Source organism: Typopeltis vanoorti, chromosome 20 (genome assembly GCF_054136105.1).
Source record: "Typopeltis vanoorti isolate ZY-2024b chromosome 20, IOZ_Tvanoo_1.0, whole genome shotgun sequence".
Lineage (NCBI taxonomy): Eukaryota > Metazoa > Arthropoda > Arachnida > Uropygi > Thelyphonidae > Typopeltis > Typopeltis vanoorti.
The window spans coordinates 64,030,481-64,051,363 of record NC_143568.1 but is presented as its reverse complement, the minus strand read 5'-3'; the positions used below and the strand labels follow the sequence as shown (position 1 = coordinate 64,051,363).

General features: G+C 35.9%; 1 protein-coding gene across 1 annotated transcript in view; it reads right to left on the bottom strand.

Moving 5' to 3' along the window:
- Positions 1-810: 810 nt before the first annotated feature.
- LOC150095503 (cytochrome P450 3A8-like) overlaps positions 811-20,883 on the bottom strand; it is a 59,212-nt gene continuing 39,139 nt past the window's right edge. The window contains exons 11-14 of the mRNA XM_090410356.1: positions 18,896-18,984; positions 10,416-10,559; positions 3,855-4,017; positions 811-1,252 (exon numbers count right to left, since the gene is read on the bottom strand). Coding sequence (XP_090266482.1) covers positions 1,151-1,252; positions 3,855-4,017; positions 10,416-10,559; positions 18,896-18,984 — 498 coding nt within the window. The 3' untranslated portion in view covers positions 811-1,150. The remainder of the gene's footprint in view (positions 1,253-3,854; positions 4,018-10,415; positions 10,560-18,895; positions 18,985-20,883) is intronic.

Sequence of the window (20,883 nt, the reverse complement as noted above, 5' to 3'; positions counted from 1 at the left end):
TGTCCCTTACCTGGTTTCGCCTCGGACATCTATTTGTGGTACCCCAAAGATTCTACTTGGAGAGATATCTGAACATTCTGAACAATGCAATTCTTCATAATTTTTGGTATTTAACCGAATTGACCATTCATTCTGTCAGCTAGAAAATGCACCGTGTGTCATAAGGATGTTTCTGTAACCACGTGGTTTGTGGAAAGCAACGTCATCATATTTACTGGCATCCACATAACCCTGATTTCAAACCCTTTTGAGCATCTTTGGATTGAAGAGCAGCGTCAGTTGAGGCCTAGGGATGTCATCCCCTACAATACTCCAGTTTGTGGGGGTGGACTCCACAAACGTCATTACATGTCTACATGAAGAATGGGCCAAAATTCCCATTGATCGCTATCCTACTGCTGTGGACGGGGTGTCCAAATGGACTGCTTCAATTATCGTATCAAAAGGAGGTCCTATATCTTATTAATGTGTAGGCTTTTTGTTCTTCACACTATGGGTATCCCGTGACGTCTTTCCAAGCATTGTTCCTTGCATTTTTTTTGATTAAAAAAAAACGGAATTAATAAAATACAACAGGGATAAAACAAAATCAATGCATTATTTCATTTTAGGTGGCATGTTTGCTTTATTGTGTGTTCTACAAAATGTCTATCATGTTTTAACAAAAACGTTCAACAGTTAATGAATGTTTCGAAAAATTGCTTCGATTATTATTATTTTTGATATAAGGAAATTGCAGTTTTATAATTGTTTTATGAAATACCTGTATGAAATAAATGTTTGTAATTAATTTATGAATTCGACACATAGTTTAAAGAAATAAAAATAATTTAAGAAACCAAAAATTCATTATTCATATCAAACGTCATGTAATTTTTGTGATTGGTTCTTTGATAGAAAATGAAAGACATAATTACAATAAATATTAAACATTATTAACACTTGTAAGTATTCGTGCTGATGAAATTTTCTAAAGCTGTGTATGAAACATAAATCCACTGGTAATTATTAAAACTTCATCAAAACCCATAGTCTGGAATAAAGACATTGGAAATTATATTTTATAACATAGAAATATTTATTTAATATTGTGGGCCTTCTGCGTTTCTTTAATTCAACCTTTCCTTTGATGACTCTACCCGTTCAATCATTACAATGTAGTTTCACTTGCTGGAACGTCATTTCGAGCTTTTACGGCTAAAGGTACGGCTTTTGGTTGGAGAAGAGCAGAATTGAAATATTCCAGAGTACCCTGTAAATGGATGTCAAAATTGCTGGTTAAAATACTTTAGTGTTTCTATAATTTTAAAAATTCATTTATTTTTCAATTGGTAGGAAAACACGGTTAATTATAGATAATCTGATTTCTTTGGATTCTAAATTGCCTTAATTAATAGTTCTAGCTTCTGCAAATAGAACTGTTCTACATTGTATAATAATCTGTTATCTGGTTTAAGGGATAATAAATATAAATACAGAAAAATGTCATTAGTATCAATCCTATAAAACGCATTAATAGTTTAAATGCTGCTATCGTATCTCCTCTCGTACGCCTATCAGCTATTGTTTGGTGTAAACAGAACTTCAATCTCTCCTCACAGGGAATATTCCACAGACCTGCAACAACATTTGTCACCAGCCTCTCGATCCACTCCACGATTTCTTCATGAACAAGGAATCCTGGTCACCAGAGCTGTGCGCAATAGTAAATATGTGGTCTTACTAATGCCTTATAAAGTGGAGAAAGAACTTCTCTCTCCCTGTTTGTCAGTGTGTTATTGAACAGCCATGTAATTTGATGTGATGATTTGGCAACCTTCGTAATATGCCCTCTAAATTTAATTTCTCTGTCCAGAGTAATCCCCAACTTCTTTGCCTAGTCAACTTCTTGCAGTTCCATCCTTCAAAAGCGTATCACTTGACACAGGTACGTTAAACTGACAGACATTAAATCTAACCCATCCCACCAGCATATTTAATTCACCCTACAAAATATCTGCATCACTGTTGCTCTTCGCAATTTTTATGCTCTTCGCAAACAAGTGGATATTTCCTTTCAAATTATTTCTAATATCATGAATGTGCAGATTAAACAACAGCAGACCATGTATCAAGTCCCGCCGTACTCGTAGATCACTGGTCACATGCTTTCTCCTGTACACAGGAGAAGGCATGTAAGCATAAATTACTCTTTGGTATCTCTCCATCAGCCATCCTCTAATCCAAACAACAGCTTCGAATCAATTTCCATTTGCGCCAATTTACGCAACTGAGTACTTGTGGACTAATGAGAAATGCCTTTGCGAAGTTCAGCAGAATCACCGTGTAAGGATTTCCTTTATTTAGCTACACTATTACTTTATTATAGAAATTGCACATACATACCCTTTTTAGCAGAATATTCAGCAATTCTAACAATCAAAGTCAATACCATATGGTCAATTCGCCAAGTGGAGACAGTTTAATTAAACTGGTTACTAATATGTTCTCCGATGCCATTACCAGATCTAACACTCTAGAACCTCTTGTCCCTTCCATTACATGGTGTATCAGGAAGTTATATCTTAAAATCTATATAAACTCCATTTACTCTCCTATTAGTGACCATTCTTTCTTCCAATTTATGTCCCATATTGTTAAAAATCCCATTAGTAGCTACTCGATTGATTCATCCCGCTATTTTTCCAATGCATACCATTCACATTCTACTTTATACCCCCTGGATTTTAGCATTAACCGATGATATATTTCAACCTATTGATCTCTATCTCACACCAAACAGCCTGGAATGCATTTCCCTCTGCATACCTGACATCTTCAGGCATTTTTACTCTTTATGGCTTCAACTCTTCGTCTAATATTAGCACAGTCTCGCTGCCCATTCTGTCTTCTCTGTCCTCTCTGAAATTATCTTCTCTTTTGTTCATTTTCTATTACGTTCTTGCCTTTATTGTTATTCGGAACACCTTTAAAATTTCTTAATAATGCTTAGTTTGATTACGATTTTTTGTGTTAAATGCTACACATTTGTTCTTCGCCAGGAAACGAAACCGGGGGTGCATCTCAGTTTACTGGTGGACTTGTATGTAGTCAGTTGGGACCCTATAATTGGGAAATGTGAATGAGAACAATAACTAGATGTTTCTTGCGTTATTGACTAATTCAACAGGAAATGTGATTATATTTATTTTTGTTTGTCTCTATGTTCATATCAAAGTGACCTCGTAGCTTGAAATAGTGTCTTGAAATAATATTCGGATTATGAATATTATTATTATTACGGATTATTGTCTTTATTGTGCGAAAGATTTATTTTCTTTCTAAACGTTATTAAAGTACTAATAAAGTAATATAAAATTCTATTACTGCGCTTTTTGTTAATACATTTTTGCCATGCATACTCAGCAAACGTTAGGTTTTTCCTCTTCTAAAGAATTTAGCTATTAACATGCCTAAGGACTGTTTTCGCTGCATCGATATACATCTTATTCTCATTATCCTTTATTACCTAATAGAAATGCTTGTTTCATGATTAAAGCTGTACAGCTTAAACAGCAAAATATCATTCGTATATGCTGTCAGTATATGATTTGTTTTTCATAGTGAACTTTAAGAAAAATTGAAATAATTTTGTATTAACTGAACTTCAGTTTATTCCCAAAATTTATAAAATCCAATATCTGTAAACGGAGATTGGTCAATAAATTAAATACGTATATACAATGTCACTTTAGGCACAGTGCAGTCGATAAAAGATTCAGATTGAATCATTAACAAATAACCCCATTTATTACAGTTTATGGAATGCAGCTAAAAATAGAGAGCTAGTAACAGAATTGATTAAGCAGGCATACCTTCGTCTCAGGGCTTACAGAGAATCCTACATGTCTTAAGACCTTTGCTAGGCACAGTTTTACTTCCATTAATGCGAATCTCATGGCAAGGCAATGCCTTGGTCCAGCTCCAAATGGTAAATAAGTGAATGGATGTCGTTTGGCTTTGTTTTCGGGCTCAAACCTATAAATGATTTTAGAAAAGTAATTTTGCTATCATCATTCAAATTAGGACATTTCATTTCTAATTAATAATCAAATAATAAAGATCGCTATTAGAATAGTGAAGTGAATCTGATTTTATCACATGGCCTTCCTAATATGGCTTTCCTCTTCTTCATAAGAAAGTTATAGTAAGTTTGTTTAAGAATTTTTAAAAGTTTTAAGAAATTTCATTTGTTTGATTAGTCAGTGGCAATTTATCTAAGGATAAATAAATTCACTTGATTGAGTCCTGGGAGCTATCCACAAGATTGAAATATGTCTGTCATATCTCTTTTATTAGATAGACTGTTCAAAATATCCTTTTGAAAAAAATTCAGCGGATATCTGTCAATGACTTACATTTTTAAATAGGAAAACAAACGATTCTCACGAGATATTCCATATCTTCTTATAGGATTTTCATCTCAACTATGTTTAAAACAAAAAAAAAAAAATTCCTGCATGGCAGTTTTATTTCTATCCAAAAACAAAAAACGTGGTTCTAAGGAATAGCATTAGGGGATTCGATTGGAGAGGAAGGAACACATCTTAGAAGAATTACAGATGCCGCTTCTGAAAACAGCTACCATGGAAATATTTGCATGGAAGTATTTGATTAAAAATGCAGACAAATATAGCATAACCGGAATGTCAATGATAATCTCTACTACAGGGAACCGGTTTCTGCTGATGAGAGCGGAGTTAAGAGAAATATTTATCGTATCTCTGAAGCAAAGTAATGCCTGAAGCGACTGAGGAAATATAGCATCTAATTAGATATTGAGATGAATATAATAGCTCTCTCATCTTCCAGAAGAAGGATATTTTTTCAATCAAAGCAGAGAAATGTCAGCTTCTTTTGGATATATTTTTTTTTTTGGTGTGGTTAGAATTACGTCGGAAGAACTTCTATTTTTTTTTTCTTTTATTTTGGGCCCATATACATGAGGTTAGTTGATCAACCTATAGTACGTTAGTACCGTATATGGGTATTGGGTTGCGAAAGGAGAAACTTGTTTACATTTGATTTGAAAGTCTGTGTGTTGTATTCTTTGAGAAATACGTCTCTGGGAAGACTGTTCCACAGTACTGCAGTAGCAGGGATGAATGAGGAGGAAAAGAAATTTACTCTGTGGGTTTCGAGGTGTACTGTTAAAGGATTTTGGGGCAGCAACTGTACGTGTTCCAATGGGCTTAGTACAGTGTGGGGGAATTATTGATGCTGTTTCAGATGAACATTTGCCGTGGAAATATTTATGGATTATACAGATTCCAGCGACCAAGCGTTTTTGTGAAAGTGGGGGGAGTGAGTTGATGAGGGAAGGGTCATTTATTAGTCTAATTGCTCTCCTCTGTATTGAGTCAAGCATTTTGAGGGAGCTTTTTGGAGCTCCACTCCAGATGTGAGAGCAGTATTCGAGAGCTGGACGGATTTGTGATTTGTTTAGTGTTAACAGCTGTTTATAGGTGAAGCACTGCCCTTGAGAAGTCTACATTGAGCGAAAGAGAAAACCTAGTTTTTTGGAAGCTGAGGATGCAATGGTTGTGATGTGCTTATGCCAGGAGAGGCTTGATGTCAAGGTAATTCCGAGAAGAGAAATATTATCTTGCCTGAGAAATTGAGTGTTATCGGAAACAGTGCTGAGGGACAATGGTTCTTTTTTGTAAGAAATTAGAGAGAATTGGGTTTAATAGCGTTGACGTTGACAAAGTTAGCAAGCCCCATTGGCGGATGGCTTGGAGATCAGAATTTTCTGTGAGTTGAGGTGAATTGTGTAGAGTAGAGTTTGTCAAATGAAAGGGAGGAATGTAATGTGCTGTCATCTGTAAACTGTGTATTGGGTTAGAGGTCAACTGAAGCAAGTCATTGATATATAGAAGGAAGAGGGTCGGTGAGCGAACTGAACCTTGTGGGACCCCAGCATTAGTTGGATGGTGAGAGGATAGGCAGCCATCTACCATGACACACAGTTTGCGTCCAGACAGGAAGCTGGCAATCCATCTGTAGAAGTTCTGAGGCAGTCCAAATGATGGGAGTTTGCTTAGTAAGCCTTAGTGCCAGACTCGGTCAAAAGCTTTGGAGATATCAAGTGCAACTACCTGGGTTTCGCCGAATTTCTCCATGGCGTTTGCCCAGTGATGTATAAGAGTAGATCTGCTGTTGTATCTTTGGGTGATGTATAAGAGTAGATCTCCTGTTGAACGGCTTTGGCGGAATCGGTACTGATGGTCGCTTAATAGCCAGGTACCTTCAAGATAGATTAGGAGTGTGGAGTTGATGATTTTTTCCATTACTTTAGATAGGACTGAAGTGAGTGAGGTAGGGCGGTAGTTAAATGGCAGTGATTTTCACCCTTTTTAGGAATGGGTCGAATAAAGGCCAGTTTCCAGTTTTTGGGATATACCGGTGGAGTGTGTACTGGAGACATAAGGTAAGAGTGAGTTCCGATGCACAGACCTGCAGGATAATTGGAGGAATGCCGTCAGGACCACGATATGTTTTTGTGTCTAATTTAGGCAACAGGATTGTGGTGTCGTTTGGCAAAAAGATACAGGGGGAATTGTATGTTTGGCAGTTGGAATTATTGGAGGGCATATTCCGTTGTCAGTTATGTGTGCATTGGAGGCAAAGTGTGATGCTAGGAGATTAGCTTTTTCTATGGGTTATGTTACAATTGAGCCATCTGGGTATGATAGAGGTGGGAATAGTGTTGGACAAAAGTTATGGCCAATTTCCTTGGCAAGAGAACAAAAGGCAAGGCTGCCGTTTGGACAGGCTGCAAGCTTCCTGCTTTTGGCCCGTTCAAATTCTGTTTTGGAAGTATTGATAGTTTTCTTGCATTTGTTACGGGCTTCAGTATAGGCATTGAATGAGGATGGAGTTCTTAATTTGACCCAGTTGTGGTATGAATTAGTTTTCATTTGTACAACCTTGGCACATTTTTTGGAAAACCAGGGTTTAGTTAGGTCTGAGTAGTGTGGGGAATATATGTTTTCATGCCAGTGAGGATCACTTTGGTGATGCATATGTTTGAACTGGAAGACCGGAAACAATGGTCTAAACAGGAATGAAGCACAGTAGTCTGAGAGACTGTCCCATTTGGTACTGTTATAATGCCAAACTACTCATGTGTGGGAGTGACTGTGTAAGCGTTGTTGCATGGGGGATAAGATGAGCAATAAGGTGTGGTCTGAATTTCTCAAGGTGGTCACTACATTCAATGCATATTTGGAGGCGTCATTAGTAAGGAGGAGATCTAGGTATTTGGGGAGTGTTTTGGGTTATCTGATATTCTGGTCGGTTTTTTTAATAATTTGTGTGAGGTCATTGGTGACTGCAAATGTTTCAGCATCTCTGCCTGCAGTGTCTGCATAACTGGAAGAGGATAGTCAATTAGTGTTATGGACGTTGAAATAATGGAGTAGGATGATTTCGCTGTTAGGAGAGTGGGACTGGAGAAAATCAACTTTTAATGAGAGGAAATGAAAGAGCTCAGAGTGATTGGTGGTATTAGGAGAGCGATAGAGACAGCAGATGAATTTGACTGAGTGGGGAGGGATATCTTCAGCCAAAGAAGGTCGAAGTCCGGTGATTCTAAGTTAGTTGTTCTCTGGCAGGGCATGGCAGAGCGGATATATGCACATACGCCACCCTTCATTCGAAAAGGAATTAAGTAGTGTATAGTTAGGAAGGTTGAGATGAATAGTGCTGGGGGAAGGTGAGATTTGAGTTTCTGTTAAAAAGAGTAGGTTTTGGTGGACTGCAGATGCTGGTGGATGCTATTAAGGTTGGAGTTGAGGCCGGGGATGTTGGTGAAGTGGATATGCAAGGTTCTGTGAGGCATGGATTTGACCGCAAGGATCTTGCACTTTTCCTATGCAGTGCCTGTATGTTGGGGGTCCTTGATGGCTGCTAGTGGTTTTTGTACTAGTTTGGATTGTTTGTAGACTATTACCCAACTGTTGTCTCCATTTTGGCGTTTTTCTTCTAGTTGTCTTCGGAGTTGGGGTCTTTCGTCTCTCTGGGGAAAGGTTAAATCAGGTCGAGCAAGAATGCGCGACTGGGGGCAAGTGTCCTTTAGCTTGTTGTTTATCGCTGATCGTTCCGTCCTTTCTTTTGTTTATGGGTCCGATACGATGGCATTTGACGATGTTTCTGGGATCGAAATTGCATTCTCCTGCAAGTTTGCCGATGTCTTCTTTTAGGGATTTACCGTTTTCTGTAGGTAAGTTCAGGATAACAGCGTTGAGTTTCCTATTTTCGGCCTCGAGCGAGACTCGAGGTAACAAAGACCGTCGTTGGTCTTTGTTGTCGCCATCTGCACTTCGCACGGTAGGCATAGCGCTTTAACGTGGTTGTTTTTAGTTATAAAATATAGCAGATTTGATGGACTATGGGTACTTACGAGTTGTACAGATGTAATGAGCTGCTTAGTACCTTCTGTTACTTTTCCATTTGCTGCTTATTTTGCACAAAAAAACACTTACAATTACAGTTAAATGCGGGAGCACAAGTTTAAAATTACTTATTCGCAGGAGCCACATATACTCCCTTCTATGAAGCCATTGTATATTATTAACAGGCAAAATGTCCAAAGCAAACTTGCATGGAATAGAATTTCTCTTACATGGATGGCCATTTTGCCTGTTAGAGAGATTCATATTGTGTTAGATGAGATTCTAACCAACAGTCGTCCATCTTTCAATCCTAAAGAAATATCGCGTCCCCCTTGCAACCGCGCTACGAAGACTCACTGGGTTTAATAAATATGAGTTTCACATGATTAAGCAAGGAAACGCGATAGTGTTATGGTTGCATTTCCAGGAGCAGTTTGGAAAAGTTTTCGGAAAAATATTTAAAATAGTTGGCAGATTGCTATTTCAGATAACTATCATAACTTGTAGCTTTCTTCATTTGTGCAATGCACTGTTTCTCAGATAATAATCAGAATCAGGTCATTCTTCTCTCAGATAAACTGAGAAGTGGATTTGCTTTCATTTGCAGAAACGTTTCAGAAGTTCTGTCATATGGATGAGAGTGAAAGAAAGAAGTAAACCACAAACCACAAGATCTCAGAATTAGATGTGCAGTTTAAGGATGAAGGTCCAAGTCCTACCTCAAGCTGAAAATTAATGGAACACAGCTTTTTTGTTTATCAGCTCTTTATGCAAAATCTAGAAACGAAGTGTTCACCTAAGTTTGTCTGCTTTTGTTTTCCAATGAAGACTTTGGTGTCACCTCACTCAGTGAGAACAACGCCCCTCCAATTGAAGTTTTGAAGAGGTTTGGTCTCCAGAATAGTTTCCGAATTATAGAGAAACAAACCTAAAATGTTGAGAAGCAGAGTGAAAGTTGTCTGAATAAATCACTAAGTCGTCCAAGATTTCAATTTGATATATTACGGATGTTATGAGTATTGCAAAAATATAACGAAAGATGAATATTTAATGTATTTCTTTTTGTTTGTTGTTTTTTTTTTTCTGCAGATTGTGACTATGCATTGGCTGTTGTGGCATTTCATTCACGGTGTCTCTTCTTTGTCTAACGCAAAGTAACAAAATATTTTCAGATTTTGTAGACGCAGATAACGTTTTGGGATTTCATTTCTTCTTATTCCTGAGTTTGATGAACTCTTTCATCAGGAAAAACACCCACCCACAATGTGTGTGGTGGGTAGCGGGTCTCGGTGTGTGTGTGTGTCTATGAGAGAGAGAGAGAGAGAGAGAGAGAGAGAGAGAGAGAGAGAGAGAGAGAGAGAGAGAGAGAGAGAGAGCGTGCGTGCTGTGTGCCCTGAATAGAACACATACTAAAGTCGAAATATACAGATAACGGACGTTTCGCAAGTAAATATACCGTATGACCTCAGAAATAAACACGAATTGATATATTACTAGAGATGAAGAACTGTTCCAGTTTGCTTAGCTTGCTTATGCACGTTTGCTCTTTCCTTCTATAACTTCCAATCTGTAGTCTAATTATGTTATCAAGCAGCTAACAATATTTTGGCATACCTTTCGAAAAATTTACTGTTGGAAATGACAACATAAATTTTTTGGTATATTTGACATGTATTCTAAATGAACGGAATCTGGCATGAGGTTTCGACATGATGATGTTTATGGTTCCCTTGTGAATTATCTTAGTAACAAGTATATATGGAATGCTGGGGATGCGTTTTATTTCCTGTGAGATATTTACTTTCCAGTTTAAGCTTAGTGTTTCATAAGAGTTCTAGAAATTGTACACATATGTCATCACAATGTTTCCTTAAAATATATCCGTTAACTGATTAAGCATCTAAAAAAATTCTAAATATATACGGTTATCAAAGATCATAAAATATTTTAACGGCAGGGAAGCAATATGAATAATCCTACCTTTCTGGAATAAACTCTTCTGGATCAGGATAGTATTCGGGATCGTGATGTATAGCATACACTGGAATATCAACTACCATGCCCTTTGGGATAACAATTCCAGTGTCTCCTAATTTATAGTCATACTCGGCTCTTCGTTCCAAACTGTAGAGAAATAAACACAACGTAAATAAAATTTATAATTAAATCTAAACAAACTATTCATAACAAGGCAAGAGTATTATAAAGTTTTCATTTAGTACTATCACAGTATCCATTACACCTGATGAAAGTACGAACAATGCGTGGTCTTGCACGTAATACGTTTTATTAAAGTCATGAATCTGTCGGCTACCTCCAACACTCCTGGGGAGATCTTAAAGGAGAACATTTGGGAAATGAGGCTAAGCACCATCGGAGTGAAGTAATAACAGAAATATATATATATATATATATATATATATATATATATATATATATATATATATATATATATATATATATATATATATATATATATATATATATATATATATATATATATATATATATATATACAGTATATATAAATCTACTAGCAAATTCAGCTATCTTAAAGCAAATTGTCTTTCCCAATTGAACAAAAAGGTAACAGCAAAAATTCAAGAGACACAAAAGACCAATTGCTGATTGATAAAATGATTCCGAAAAACTGCAAACGTAGAAAAACCAACCTTCATATGGCTTGGATAGATTATAAAAAAGCGTCTGATTCGGTGCGCGCATAGTTGGATTTTAAAATGTTCAGAATTATTCGGTATTAGCGAAAACGTACAGAAAGTTTTGAAATCGAGCATGAAAAACTGGAAATCAACGTCGGTTCTGAATAGAGAAGTAATTGGACAGGTAAACATAAAAAGGGGTATCTTTCAAGTAGACTCATTATCTCTTAATTGATTCCCTTAACTAGAATGTTAAATAAAAACTGTTCATGGTTATTTAGCAGGTATATTTCAAAAAAAAGTGCAAAGATATCTCACCTTTTATACATGGACGATCTGAAGTTGTATGCAAAATCAGAAAATGAACTCTGATCATTGCTTAATACTGTGCACATATTCAGTCAAGTATATCAATGGATTTTGGCTTAGATAAATGTGCAATTGCTAGAATAACAAGAGGAAAGTTTGAAGATCTGATCGAAATCGAGTTGATCAATGGTGAAATAATCAAGGCAATAAAATTCGAAGATAGCTACAAATATTTGGGAATGTTAGAAGCATCAAAGATTCTGCACAATAAGATCAAAGAAAGAACTAGAGCAGAATACATACGACGACTAAGAAAACTCCTTAAGTTTTCTTAATGCTGGAAATTTGATAAAAGCAATTAATACCTGGGCCATACCTGTTCTGAGTTATTCAGCAGGCATTGTTGATTAGACCCAGTTACATGTGGAAGATTTAGACCGAAAAACTCGAAAATTAATGACACTGCACCATGCCGTCAATCCTCGCAGTGACATTGATAGGCTCGATCTATTACGCAAAAAAGGAGGTAGAAGATTATTACAAGCAAAGCAAGTTATTGAAGAAGAAGAAAATGAAATCTGAATGATTTTCTGCAGCAAACAACGGAAAAAATTTTTAATTGACGTAAGAAAAATGGGTTTATTTAAACCCATGGAGACAAAAGTGGAATACAAAACCAACAAAGTAAAAGTGAGAACTGAAAGATGGAAAAATAAGGCATTGCATGGAAAATACTTTCACATCATAGAAGACAGTGCCGACAGCAACGTGACCTAGCAATGGTTGAAAAATGGAGCATTAAGGAAAGAAATAGAATCGGTAATTTTTGCACCGCAAGAAGAGGCCATTAAAATCAAAGTTATGAAGGCAAAAATACAAGAAATTCAAGAAAACAGTAAATGTAGATTGTGCAACGAAAAGGAAGAAACGGTAGACCACATTATAAGTAGATGAAGCAAAATCTCACAAATGGAGTACCGTAAAAGGCATGATAACGTAGCTAAGATAATTCACTTGCATTAATGTAAAACGTTTGCGTTTAAAGTATCTAAAGACTATTGGAAGTATAAAGTTCACCAAAAAGTGGTTGAGAATGAAAAAGCTAAAATACTCTGGGATTTCAAATTCCAGATTGACTAAAAGCTTGGAATGTAACACACCCAGTATAGCAGTGGTTGAGAAAAGTGAAAACAAGGGTGTTAAGTTTATCTAAATATCAGTACCAGGAGATAATCGGATTGACGACAAAGAAAATCAAAAAATTACAAAGTATCGCAATTTTCAAGTCGAGGTTGAACGAATCTGGCAAAAGAAAACGAAAGTTGTTCCCATAATAATAGGTGCTTTAGGCACCATCCTTAAATTGAAAAAACATCTAGAAGTCTTCAAGAGAGGTGTCATCATGGGCTGTCACTTTGGTGAGATGTCCTTGGCGCATAACCCATTGCTGCTCAACTGGAGCATTGAAAATCGACAGTTTCTGATGTGATCAGCAAATTTGGATATTCTGGTTTCACTAGTGCAAGAAATCTCCCAAGGTGGTTGCCGTAAATTATTGCCAGAAAGAGAGGAGAATGTTAAAACGGGTGGCACGTAAATACCGGCTACAATCGGTAGTACCACAATGGTGAGCACTAACACTGTACGGTGAGAATTCCATTTACAGGGTTTGCACGGAAGAGCAGCGACACACAAGCCGTACTTCACAACAACGAACAAGGTGGCTCGTCTGACCTGGTGCAAAGAGTATGTGAACTGGGCAATTGAAAAGTGGACCACGATACTCTAGAGCAGGGGTCGCCAAACGTCTTTGACCGTCGCCCCCTTCAAGAGTTTCTTGACTTTTTATCGACCCTCTCTATTTTACTATTACGTAATCATAATAGGACAAGCAAAAAAGACGCTTATGTAAGTTTTTAGATTGTTTATTTTATAATTACAGGGTTTATTTTATGTATAATGTAGTATATATTATTATATTTGTTTAACGTCAAAGGGTTTTGTTTTTGAGGTCCTTATTAACATTACATATTTGATAGGAGGGATAAATAATATATAAATTTTAATTTAGATAACAAAATAACAATAATACAATCGTCCTTATATATATGAAAATAAGACTTATTAACTTAGTATACAATTTACTAACGTTGTCAATGTGAAGGGTGTGGTTCGTGACTCTTGACAAGATTAACAATGTTGGGTTCAAAATGAGTAAGTTTCAGCCTTAAATCGCCACGGAATTCTATATCTAGCTTAATTTTTGCTTTGTTAAAATAGAATTAACATGGCTGAAACCAGCTTCAACCATGTACGAGCTTGAAAATGCAAGCAAAAAGGGAAGTACCACTTCAGAAAGTTTGGGATATTTTTCTACAACATTTATATTCGTCCAAAAGTAACTTAAAGTCCTATTTTTAAAACGCCTCTTAGCTTTAAGATCAACTGACAATTCAATAAGTTCATCTTGTAAGATACATTCGATATTTTCAATATCTGCAGAAAATGGCGTGATAACCCAATCTGGAATGTGCATGTTTTCAAAATCTGCAAAAGCGCAATTTAAAATCATCGCTCAAATTTTGAAGATGTTTTGTGTATATTTCTAAGTCTTCATCTTTTACTTCCAATTGCCGTAGATTCGAAAAGTACTGAAACTCTTTTCGTAACGATGATGATTTTGATAAGGCTAATTTAGCTTGGATGCTTAAAAGAATCGTCCGAGCTTGAATAATTGTGACATCTTTACCTTGTAGATGGGTATGTAAATCATTAAATTTTGAAAATAACTCCTCCAAGTAGCAAATATGATTCTTATTTCTCTTCAGTTCATCACTCAAAAACAAATTAACAGCTGTAAGAAACTCTAGGGTTGAGTCGAACAACTCAACAAATCTTTGTAGACTTGCACCTGTAGACAACCATCTTACTTCAGTATGAAAGAGTAATTGGTTTGACACTTCATCATTTTTTTTCTCACAAAGTTTGGCCAACAATCGAGATTTAAGAGGATGAGCACTAATTTGATTAATAGATTTAAAATAAACTCTTAGAGTATCATGCAGTTCGTCACTGAGAGTTTTTGCCACCAAATGGTTTCTATGCAACACGCAGTGAATAGTACGTACACTTTGAACTTTTTCTTTCAGAAAGGCAGCGAAGCCTCGATAACGGCCCAACATTGTAGGTGCGCCATCTCTGGCTACTGCTGTTATATTAGTAAATGGAATATCATACTTATTTAAATATTCCAACAATCGCTGAAAAATTGTCAACCCCGTTCCATCACTTTCAAGATATTTTGAAAATAAAAATTCGTTAATAATTTGATGTTTGGTTTTACTATAATATCTTACATAAGCCATAAGAATAGAACTATCGAATGTAGATTCATCAAGAACTTACTATTTTTGAGTTCTAATACTACAGTTTTTTCTACATCTTCAGCCATTTCACCAATATGTCTTTTCACGGTATTCATACTCAATGATAAGTATTTTAAAACAGGGACAGAATTCTTTTTCATTATGGTTTCAATTACTTCTTTGATTGCGGGTATAACAATGTTCTCTGCAATTGTATGTGGTTTTCCTTTTTTTGCTATATTAAAAGAAATATTGTAGGAGGCTATTAATCCTTGTTTATTGTCAGCTTCGGCAGGAGCTTTCATAACTGATTTTATAGTTGGTCGATGTCTGTATTTCTCTTTCAGTTCTTTACAAAAGTGAAGACCTTTATCTTTCTTATCGGGATGGAGTCTTTGAAGATGATCTTTCATTTTTGCTTGTTTCATTGCATCGTTACTAAAAGTTTTTTCACAAAGAAGACAGGCCTCGTTTCGTTTCTTGATGTAGCAATAAACCCAAGTTTCAAATATTCTAACACATTGTCTGCATTTATTTTTAGCATCCGAAGCTGACATTGTGGTTACTGGGGTTGTAACAAAATAATTAAAATTGAAGTCAGTAAGCAAAAGTAATAAGTCTAAATAATATACCTACTCACGTATTTATATAGGATGTACAAAACTACCAGACCTGCACAACTCTTCAACATAGAGAAGTTTAGTTCGTGAATGAATAACGATTGAATTGTAATATGTATGTTGATGAATATTAGAACATTAACGCTCACTTATATGTCGATGCGCAAAAATGATACTGGGATCGAATACGTGGAAGTATAATTAAATAAGCAACCGCGCACGTGTTGCAATCTCGCTCCCGCCGAACCAGCCGGGCGGGAACCCCCGACATCCGTTTATTGGTAAATACATTTTGGCCTACTTGATTAGCCTCCGTAACTATTTTCATGACCTTGCTCCATCTTACAGGTCCTATTCATGTCACTGCTCCCATGATTCACTCTTAATTGTGTTGTCATTCAGGATGGAGGTAATCCAAGTTAACTGAATTAAATATTACTCGTACAATGATGTCTTATATTTTTCTATCGACCCCTAACAATGTTATATCGACCCCTGGGAATCGATTTCGACTACTTTGGCGACCACTGCTCTAGAGTAATGAGTCAATGTTCACCTGTTTCCAGTCTCATAGCAGAGTGTCGGTGAACGCTTGTTACCACAGTATGTTGTACCTACAATAATCGTTGGTGGTGGAGAATGATGTGGAGAATGCATTCAGCTGGTTTGGTATAGGACTGCTTGTAGTTGTCCATGGTTCCATGAAGGCTGCTCAGTACTTTGATATTCTGGATAATTAGATGCTTCCTACACTGTGGAGTTTTTATGGAACGGACCGTGTTACAATTAAGACCGCAATGCCCCATTCCACCAAGCTGCAGCTGTTATAAAATATTATGAAGAGATGGGTGTTAAACGACTGTCCTCGCTTGCACTGAGTCTTTACCTCAATCCAACTGAATACCTGTGTGACGCAGTGGAGTTCCGATGAGGTCCAGATCAGCACATCCTCGATCTGTCGCTGAATCAGGCTGATTTGAAGGAAATGGAGACAAATTCCACGTGATATCTGCGCACAATGGTTGAAAGCCTCCCTGAAAAGGTGTAGGAGGTGATTAAAGCAAAGCTTGACATACCCAATATCATTGTTCGATTTCTGTTATCAATTGCATCTTAATAAAATGTCTGGACAATTATTGTTAGATAATATTTATGTTTCCTAGATTAGGTTATATATGTATGTCGTCTGTTTGCAGAACCATTTATATCACATTTTCATGAAATTCTTTCTGGTTAAATTTTGCGAATTCACGTCCCGTTCCTGTGCAAAAGAAATGCAATCCTCGTATGTTGAAAGAAAATTCTTTACTAACGAAGGTATTTATTTGTTTTCGAAAAACTAAGCAATATAAGCTATAATAATGAGAAATAATAATAAAATAGTGTTTTGTTTTAAAAGGGTAACGTAACTACAAAGGAAATTCAAAAAGAGTACGTAAATTAAATTTATAAAATAAGAAAGAAAATAAGTGTGTTATCATATAGCGATCGTTGTGATAAGAACTTTAGATCCTAAACAATATATTTAAGAAATTTGCATAATAAACTTTGGATTTGGACTAGCCTAGAAATCAATAAATCTCTATGTTTTTTTTTTGGTTTTTTTTTTTAAAAAAAACTCATTAAGTAAACTGATGGTGTAGATGTTGATGAAGAAGGGCAACGTGATCTACCTTCCACAAGAGCATCTCTAATTTCTTAATAGTTTTCAAAAATAAAGTTGCAATTTTATTTTTTACAAGTATAATGGCAAAATGTGTTATCTAAATTATAGTGTGTTTTGAAATATAAATAAATTAAGTATCATTAATTATGGATTAAAATAATATTCATTTCACTGTAAGTAAACGAACAATACATATACATCATATGAATTTTATGCATTTGTTACAAAATCGAATGCATTCATATTGGAAATATCAAATAAGTAGCATAACACCGTACTTACTACTGGTGCTAGTAGTAGTTCAAATAATAATAAATTTAGAGTATAGTTATAGCTATTCCTGAGAAAATGCTATACTATCAGTTCACAGTTACATCGAAATATACGATATAGACATATGTACGATAGATGCTAGAGGAGGCTTCCGTTTTTGTCGTCGTGCCCTGAACCCCCCCCCCCCCCCATTGAACACCTGTGTTCGATGGGGACTGAGGCTGAAATTGAGTTTCAGAGCAGCACGTCCTCGATCATTTGGTGAATCAGTCTAATTTGATAGAAATAGAGACAAATTCCACTTGAAGTTTGCCGTGCATTGGTGGAAAGCATACCTCAAAGGATGCAGGAGGAGATCAAAGTCAAATGTAGACATACCCGATATTAGGGTTCACCAGCTGGTATCAAATGTAAATTGGTAAAGTGTTCGGAAAACTATTGGTAGATAATGCATTTGTTAAGTCAATTCGAATATATTTATGTGGTCTTCTTGCAGAACCATTCATATCCCATTTTTATATGAACCATTTCTATTTATTTTTTAAGAATTCACTTCCAGTTCCTTTGCAAAAGATGCAAAATCGTCCTGTGATGAAACAAAATGCTGTTACTAACCAATATAGTGATATCTTTTATTAAAACTAAACAATATAAGCTACAGTTATGAGAAACAACAGCTAAACTAGTATTCTCATAAAGGAGTAACGTAACTACAAAGGACATATAGAAAATTTAAAAAGTGGTTGAAAAAGAAATTTATAAAATGAGAAACAAAAGAATACTTTATCATGTATATATCGTTCGGATAACAATTTTAGCTTACAAAGCAAGAGATTTTAGAAACTTACTTAATACGCAGTATGGATTTGGGCGAGCTTAGAAATAAATAAACATTCTCCGGGTTTTTTTTAGAAAAAAAAACCTCAGTAAAAAACTGACGTGTTGTAGATGTTGATGTAGAAGGGCAACATGATCCTCCTCCCGCAATAGCAACTCTAATTTCTTAATAGTTTTAAAAACTAAAATTGCAATTTTATATTTAGCACATGGCCAATTTATTACATAAATTACAATATGTTATTTTGAAATGAAAATAAGTTAAGTAGCATGAAATTGTGGAGTAAAATAATTTCCTTTTGTTTTCCAGTGATAATATCTAATAATATTAATTTGGCGTTAATTAGCCAACAGTAACGATATCATATGAATTTTATATGATAGCATTATATGATATGAGCATTAGCAACACAATCGCAATCTGCATTCATATTGGAAAAATCAAATAAGTAGTATATTACTAATAATAATAAATTTAGAGTAGTTATTTCTATTCCTTCGGAGCGAATAAGTAAATCATTACTAAGAAAATTCTACTCTATCAGTTCACAGTTCACTAGACTCTATCATATATGTCGTTTCATCATTTGCCTTTTCTTCACTTCTATAATTAGGATCGTCAGGACTTCATGTAAGATAATTTGATATTAAAATTTGAAATACACACAGACACACTTTATGAAACAAATTATAATAAATAATTTCGACACTAAATAAAATCATAGATTACTTTATAGCAGGAGGAAACGCGCGTAGAGTTTCGGAAACAACACAATCCAAATATTTCATTTTGCTGACGGTGTCATAATTTAATTCTCCCTGCAAGTAAAGAAAAATAAATTATTAGTGAATTCTAAATTGACAAATTATAGCTTATATTTTAGCCCTATGAAGTAATAAGTTGAAACCACCTATTTACAAATATTGCATATCAATCTTTATAAATTCACTTCAAGAAAGTCAAATCACATGCTCATGTGCATTGGCTAAAAAAAGAAAGAAAAACAAAAATTAAATTTAACCATTTAGGCTTACCCATCTTCATTTAGAATCTTAGCCCCATTGCATTTATTTGCTATATACCTTATGGCCGAGCTATATAAATTAACAGTTTTCAAAAATAAAATTGCAATTTTATATTTAATACATGGCACAGTTTATTACATAAATTACAATATGTTATTTTGAAATGTAAATAAGTTAAGTAGCATGAAATTGTGGATTAAAATAATTTACTTTTGTTTTCCACTAATAATATTAATTTGGCGATAAATAAGCCAGTAACGATATCATATAAATTTTATATGATATGAGCATTAGCTACACATTAGCATTAGCTTTTAGGCAGAGACGCCGAAATCTTTGCCATCACCAACGACCTTACACAAATTGTTCATAAGCCGACCAGAATACCAGAGAACCGAAATCACTTCCCAAACACCGTGGACCTCTTCCTGAAAACGATCCTTCCAAATATACAGTGAATGTAGTGAGCCCCCCTGGGTAATTCTGACCACAACCTAGTGCTCATCTCCTGCGCAAAGCAACAACGCTCACACAGTCACACCTTCACAAGAGTAGTCTTACATTACAACAGAGCTAAACCGGACAGCCTCCGAGACTACTTTGCTTCATTCCCATGGTTGGACTACTGTTTGCAATCTTCGAATCCTAACATATGCACCGAACACATCACTAAAATAATCCTCACTGGCATGATAACTTACATTCCCCACACCACTCTGAACTGCCGCCTCTATCCAAACCCAGGTTCTCCAAAAAATGTGCCAAGGCTGCTCAAATGAAAAATCAGGCATATCACAACTGGTTCAAATTAAGAACTCGTCCTCCTTCTGTGCCTATACTGAAGCCCGAAACAGATACAAAAAAAGTAACAATAATTCCAAAACAGAATTTGAACGGGCAAAATGCAGGAAACTTGCAGCTTTTTCTAGCGGCAGCCATGCCTTTTGGTCTCTCGCCAAAGCAATTGGTCGCAACTTTTGTCCTACACTACTCCCACTCCTATCATACCCGGATGGCTCAATTGCAACATAACCCACAGAAAAAGCTAATCTCCTAGCTTCACACTTCGCCTCCAATGCACGCATAACCGACAACGGCAAATGTCCCCCAGTCATTCCAACACACAATGTCCCCTGTATCCTTTTGCCAGAAAGAGATCATAAACCTCATCATGAAGGTTATTTTTGTACTTGCACGAAGATGGATTGCCAACTTCCTTTATTATTATTTACTAGATCATAAACGTGTTGTCAAAATTAGACACAAAAAAAGCCCCTGGCCTTGATGGCATTCCTCCAATTGTCCTGAAGGTCTGTGCAGCAGAACTGACTCCTATCCTATGCCGTCTATACACACTCTCCTACTCCACCGGTATATATCCCAAAGTCTGGAAATTGGCCTATATTCAAAACATTCTCAAAAAGGGATTCAAATCGCTGCCATCTAACTACCGCCCTATCGCACTCACCTCAATCCTATTTAAGTGATGGAGAAAACCATTAACTCTCAACTCCTACTCTACCTTGAAGGCACCCAGCTATTAAACGACCACCAGTATGGATTCCATCGATGCCGATCAACAGGTCACCTGCTCTCATATATCACCCATCTCTGGACACATGCCATGGAAAAATTTGGGGAATCCCAAGTAGTCGCACTTGATATCGCTAAAGCCTATGACCGGGTCTCTCA